At 45.9% G+C, this 6,158-nt stretch overlaps 1 protein-coding gene across 1 annotated transcript; it reads right to left on the bottom strand.

The window, feature by feature from the left end:
• Window positions 1-3,453: 3,453 nt before the first annotated feature.
• On the bottom strand, window positions 3,454-5,927 carry TSPO2 (translocator protein 2). The gene is made up of 3 exons (XM_009818349.2): window positions 5,755-5,927; window positions 4,571-4,709; window positions 3,454-3,636 (listed from the first exon to the last, which is right to left on the bottom strand). Exons 1-3 carry the CDS (start codon window positions 5,925-5,927, stop codon window positions 3,454-3,456), a joined length of 495 nt encoding a protein of 164 aa, XP_009816651.2.
• Between the last annotated feature and the right edge of the window lie 231 nt (window positions 5,928-6,158).

Genomic DNA, 6,158 nt, shown 5'->3' with positions numbered 1-6,158 from the left:
TGTCATGAATGCATGGCCTTTGTCTGAGTCACTGCTCGAAATCATGTAGACTGCTACATGTCCTGTCGTGGGTTATGAATGTTCCTGACGCTGGGTGGGACATGGTATCCATTCCATAAGCTAATTTTGGGGGGCTGGACAAACACCTTGCGTGCCTGCTAAGGTGATCCAGCCTGCCTGCCGCCTGGGTAATGCTGGCATAGGCAAAACTTCCCAGAGCTCCTTCTGGACCCCCTGGGAAAAAGGGCCCTGCAGGAAGATGGTGTATAGCAGGGAGGAGAGCCCTGAGCTCATGCACATCAAATCCCCTTTCTTGCTCAGAGGCAAAATTTCACTGCTTTTAGCAAGCCAGGTTCCCAACAGTGCTTTGGATTTCTAGCACCTCTCTGTTTTGGTTTTTCCCTCTTCCCTTTGGTCTGTGTGTAACACAGGGCCAGATCCAGACAAGGGCTGCCCAGCCACGTGCTTCTTCCAGCCATCGCGTGAGCAGGAGCATGAGCCCCATTACACAGCCCTAACGGGAAACCAGGGCCCCTCTAGATCCGCAGAGGCTGATTTTGGTCTGCACTGCACAATATAACTAAGATATTTTCTAGATGGCTGACTTTGAAATGTCGTTATTTTTATGCAAGGGGTTTTAGTGTATCCATTTAAAAAGCAAATATACTAAATGATGCTTTAAATATTAATACAAGAGGCTGCTTTGCTGAATTTAACTTTGTCAATTGATTTCAAGCTCTTATCTATATTACATGTAGGAACATCTGCTATTTTTGCTGCCTGCAAGAAAATGCACATAGCAAAGAGCAGCTATTGGTGTACTTATAGGTAGAGTAGAAGGAAGAGGAACTGAAATGAAGACAAGAACAAGTCAGCTAGCCACAGCAGTTGGGAAAAAAGGGGAAGGCAAAGATGAAAAGATTGGAAAAATCTATTACTCTTAATTCCAGGTTTTCCTCTACCTGCAGAAAAAAATGGGTAGAAGGGGAAAGAGGACTCATTTATTAAAGCTGATCAAATATGTATCTATATATTTAATTTGGAGATGCTATTAAAACGTTGCAGGTCTGAACCGGATCTAGAGTCACGTACTAACTCAAATGTGATTTAAAGAATACTTTTCCCCTTTTCAAAAGCAGAGATCACTGTAAAGACTTGCTTTACCCCTCCTGGCTTCACTAGGTGGCTCTGCTCATCGCTGTTCCTCCTGGCTTTGCCATGCTAACTAGGAAAGGACAGCCGTAATGATGTTCGGGCACCCTAAATCATTCTTAACTCCACTGAATTGAATCTCCAGCCCAGATATTAGCTTCTTTTTAGTAAGAAATAATTTATGTCTTCGTGTCCTTTGGCATGTGGCTTTCCGGAAGACACAGAGGAGGCATCACTGTAAATAAGCTTAGTGGTAACATACAGTTACATAAAAAAAAAAATCCTACATATTTCAGCGCTTTAAGTAGCTTATGATCTTTCCAGTGCTGCTTGCAGTGCTCATGCTTTATAGTCCTAACTCCTGCTTACAGCCACATCTATTCAATGGCCTGTTCTTATGCAGCTTTTACTTGGGAGATTACAGCAATATGCTTGCAGCAGCAGCCCTATATAAAGATGTTCTGTAGCTAGAAGAGAAAAATAATGGATGGGATCAAAATGACAGAACAAGATACATGACCAAATTTTAAAAAGGTATGGCAAATTTCAACCGTGCTCAGCTACTGGTATTTGTTTCTCTTGGCCCCAGCTTTCAGTCCTGCTGAGCACCCAGCTCTGCCATTGACATGAGTTGGACCCAGGAACATTCAGCATCTCTAAAAATCAGGCTTGACGTGACTCAGGAAGGACCCCAAACCCAAGAATTAGCTTCCTTACCTTGAATCTGTGGGTGAAGTGTAATGGAGGAGCCTGTCACAGGGATGCATCCCCAAGGGAACGTGTCTCTGCTGTGCAGGGGCTGAAGGAACCTTTGGGACCTTTAGGCTCAAAACCCACACAGCCCATTTACTCCTAACATGCACCCGGGAATGAGTCTGGCCGCCAGAACCCTGCAGAGCCTTGCTGCTGATCCCCTTCCCTTTGGAGGGAAAGGACAAGCCGTGGACTCCAGACAAGAGCCCCTGAGCTTTTGCAAACCTAGTGCCAAACAAGCAAAACAAGAATAACTTGGATTTATTTATTCTCCAAACAAAAATGGCTTGGTTTTATTAAAAGCAAATACAATTTATTTTACATCCTCAGCTAAGCCCTCCTACCCCCACCCTTTGCAAGTATACCCACGCACCTTAATCTACAGTTAGCTGCCAGGAAGAAGATCCACCTACCACTTTTCTTCACATATATTACTTCTATCAATTAAAAAATAATAGTAAATATTGTCTGTAGGCAGCAACGTCTAAGGCTCAGATCTATCAAAGGCAATGGCCAGAATAAAGGATGGACAAGGGCTAGTCCATGCCCCGTTTGTGTCCGATTCTGTCATGGCTTGGTCCCATTTCTTTTGAACTATTTGTATTTTAACCTTCCTTGATTAATAATATCCAGGAATGGAAAGACTCTGGGATGAGATACCTGTACTGCACCTGACAGACTTGGCATGAGGCTTTTTGCCAATCATGTAATTACAACCTTCAAGGCAGTGTGAGCAAGTTCTTAAATTTTACAAAAGCTCTTGTGTTTCTGTACTTAAAAAAAAAATATTTTTTTTTCAAAGGCACTGATGTTAGTTTTTCTTTTCTGATGAGAAATAGCACATGGAGGTGGAAGAGAGAAATTTCCTCTTGGGAGAAGCGTTTGCATTCTAATCATTGCTGCTTTATCTTGGAGCATGAAACTCAAGAAGTGTGATATTCCACAAATAGAAGTCAAAGTGCCCAATCTCCTTTCGCTAGCAGAACAAGACAGGTTACTACTTGCTCAGTAGCTGACAGATAAAAAATTAATGGTATAAAGCACAAACCAGGTGATACATGAAAATGAAGCAACAGCACAAATAGCAAAAAATCAAGTAAGTTCTTAAAAATTGGTGTGCATGAGTGAAGGGCATTTTTGTTTGGTCCCAGAAGAGGAGATGGGATTTACCACATGTGTGAACAAGTTCTGCTCTCTGGGGGAATGGTAGCAGTTTTGAGGGGTACACGGGATTGCTGCTCCGAATTAGGCTGGTATCATGAGATCCTAATTTGGCTATTGGAATTTGACCTGATAGCATTAAGGTCACGATACAGCTATAGCCCCAAAACCTCAACAGTGCTGGAGAAAATAGTTCCCAGGTTAAGGATGCACGGTTACTTTAAAGGCGCACATGGGTGCATGATGCAAACGTTTCTTTTACACAGCCACAATGAAGGTGGGAGGAGGAGGCGTGTTCTCATGCCCAAAATGAATCCCGCAAATTAGATCTTGTTTCACATCAGCATAGTTTAGTTTCACAAAATGCCTTTGTTTCTGTCCCTGCTCTTATTCACTCTTTCCTGGTTTTTGCTCAGGGTTCTCCTTCCAGATGCGGATTGTGAGACAAGTCGCCATGGCCAGCCAGCCCAGGTAAGGCACCATCAGCAGCGCTGCTATCTTGTTAATGCGGTACCAGGAGCACATCGTGCCTATCGCCAGGCCGTCCAAGCACAGGACATCAATCAGTGCCTGGAGCAGAGAGGAGACAATGACTCGGGTGCCCACTCTTGGGAGCACGCAGCAGTCTTCCCCAGCACGACTATAAACCGTCCTACTAAAGACAGTGAGATGAAATAGGAATTGGGGAGGTTTAGCACTGAAAAGTCACCTAGAGTGATCCTAAACCCCAGGACCTTGGCTCTGAACTCTGATCAGTGAGATCTGAATGTATCACACCGGGAGCCAAGACTAATTATCGAGTTCTGCAGATTAATACACTGTTTATGATGATTGGTGCCCCCTTCTGCTGATAACGCCAATGCAGACAGATCAGAAACATGCTTGTGTTAGTACCAATAGCTATTACCACCTAACAGACTTTCTAAATGTACCTTTTACCCACAGAGTGACAAAATTCAGATGGAAACGTAAGTGCCACTCTGCATCTCCGGGCCTTGGCACCTCAGGTAAGTCTTTTTTGAATATATCACAAGCCCAGCTCTGCCGTGCCGTGCCTTACCTTCCTGCATATCCTCTAAGAGGCTCTACAGTGCACGGTGCATTGTATTTGCTCGATAAGCCACTCACAGCTACTTTTCCCCCACAGGGATGCTAACTTTGCTGCTTGCCGGCGCAGGGCGTGACTCCCAGAAGGACTTATCTCTAACCCCGAATCCTTAACTAGGAGATGCAGCAGCTGGGCTATTGACTCCCTGATCTCCCACCCTGCTCTGGTCGGGCCGGCTATCTGCATGGCAAGAGCAGGGTGAGGGGTGGAAGGGACTGATACCATTGTCTAGAACCAGGTGCAGTGTGAACTATATCTGAGCAAAAGCTATTCTTGCAGCTCTCTTTACAATTGCATAATGCTAGTTAGAAAGCCTGCAAACAACCCCAAAAGCTGTGTGGCAAGGACACTAGCAAACAAGCCTCCAGCAGATGAATGGATGGCCAGATACATTACCATCTTCAGGTTACGTGCACCGAAGAAGAAGGGAGGCCAAGCCCAGTTCAGCGCCAGCTGAGCCCCGTAGAGGCCCAGCGGGACGATGGCTTTGCTGCTGCAGCCACCCAGGTCATTCCATATCAGGTAGGAGGCATAGCTGTGAAGAGGGAAACGCATTAGTGTTTTGCAGCTTGTATCAGAAACTGTGGCCAGGAGACCTGTGGGAGTGATTGCCCCCCTGTACTCGGCGCTGGTGAGGCCGCACCTCGAATCCTGTGTTCAGTTTTGGGCCCCTCACTACGAGAAGGACATTGAGGCGCTGGAGCGTGTCCAGAGAAGGGCGACGGAGCTGGTGAGGGGTCTGGAGCACAAGTCTGATGAGGAGCGGCTGAGGGAGCTGGGGTTGTTCAGTCTGGAGAAGAGGAGGCTGAGGGGAGACCTCATCGCTCTCTACAACTGCCTGAAAGGGGGTTGTGGTGAGGTGGGTGCTGGTCTCTTCTCCCAGGTGACAAGTGATAGGACAAGAGGAAATGGCCTCAAGTTGTGCCAGGGGAGGTTTACGCTGGATATTAGGAAAAATTTCTTCACTGAAAGGGTTGTCAGGCTTTGAACGGGCTGCCCAGGGAGGTGGTGGAGTCACCATCACTGGAGGTGTTTAAAAGCCGTGTGGATTAGATGCTTAGGGACATGGTTTAGTGGTAGACTTAGCAGGGTTAGGTTAACCGTTGGACTTGATGATCTTAAAGGTCTTTTCCAACCTAAACGATTCTACGATTCTAAATCCGTAATACAGACAAAGTCTTTTCATGTAAAATTGTTTCGCAACGGTGATTTGCAGGACAGTCGTATTTGCACAACAGCTGCATCCGTGTCCCTTGCTACTCTCAAACCCATCGCCTGTCTCATACCTGCGTGGCTCGTACAGCTTCCCCTGGGCAGCGGCTGGTTTTAGTATCTGTTTACAAAGCTGAGCATGGGCTGTGTCCCTGGCCAAAAGCATTGCCTGCAGTGTGAATCTGAGGAACTCAGCCCAGAATTTGGCTCAGGCTGTACTTCGTCTGCTGGGAATAAGCATACCTGACATGCCCTGCTGATTCGGGTACAAGGGATATCCCAAAAGCAAATGTAAGAGTTTGAAATGACCGGTCTTCTGTGTATCGGAAACAGCAGGACGAGAGAGGGAGCGGTTATGCAGAACTTACCCCATGCCAGTGTACAGGACAGTCCAAGCAACAGGGAATATTTTGCGGGGTGGACACCATGAAGGTTTTTTCAGCTTCTCATACCAAACAGGTATTTCTTTTCGATTAATGAACCAGCCAAGGAAACCTCCAACATGAGGCAGGACAGTAAAACCAACGGTATAAGCCCACATCCTTCCTTGGTGGCTTGAAGTAGCCTTTTGCCTGCTGTAAGTTAAAAACAATAATTGATTATCACTTTAAAGAGACATTTTTTCCTACTTTGCTCTTTCAAGCTTTTTCTCTAATTGTCCATATTCCACTTTAGTCTCTAAGGCAGCAGGTAAGTATTTAATACTGTATTCAGCTCCGCTGCCGGCTCCCTTCTGCCCATCTCCTGATCTCTCAGATAGATAGGGGTAATT

This window comes from Gavia stellata, chromosome 30 (assembly GCF_030936135.1).
Source record: "Gavia stellata isolate bGavSte3 chromosome 30, bGavSte3.hap2, whole genome shotgun sequence".
Classification (NCBI taxonomy): Eukaryota; Metazoa; Chordata; class Aves; order Gaviiformes; family Gaviidae; genus Gavia; species Gavia stellata.
The sequence above is the reverse complement of the archived record's forward strand: the minus strand, read 5'-3'. Positions and strand labels throughout refer to the sequence as shown.

Bases quoted from the DNA above. Each gene is read 5' to 3' on its own strand.
- TSPO2 (XM_009818349.2), bottom strand. From the start codon at position 5,927: ATGTGGGCTTATACCGTTGGTTTTACTGTCCTGCCTCATGTTGGAGGT. The intron at 4,710-5,754 runs GTAAGTTCTGCA...CCCTCTTCACAG, and splicing joins GTCCTGTACACTGGCATGGG to CTATGCCTCCTACCTGATAT. The intron at 3,637-4,570 runs GTAATGTATCTG...TCTCTGCTCCAG, and splicing joins GTGCACGTAACCTGAAGATG to GCACTGATTGATGTCCTGTG.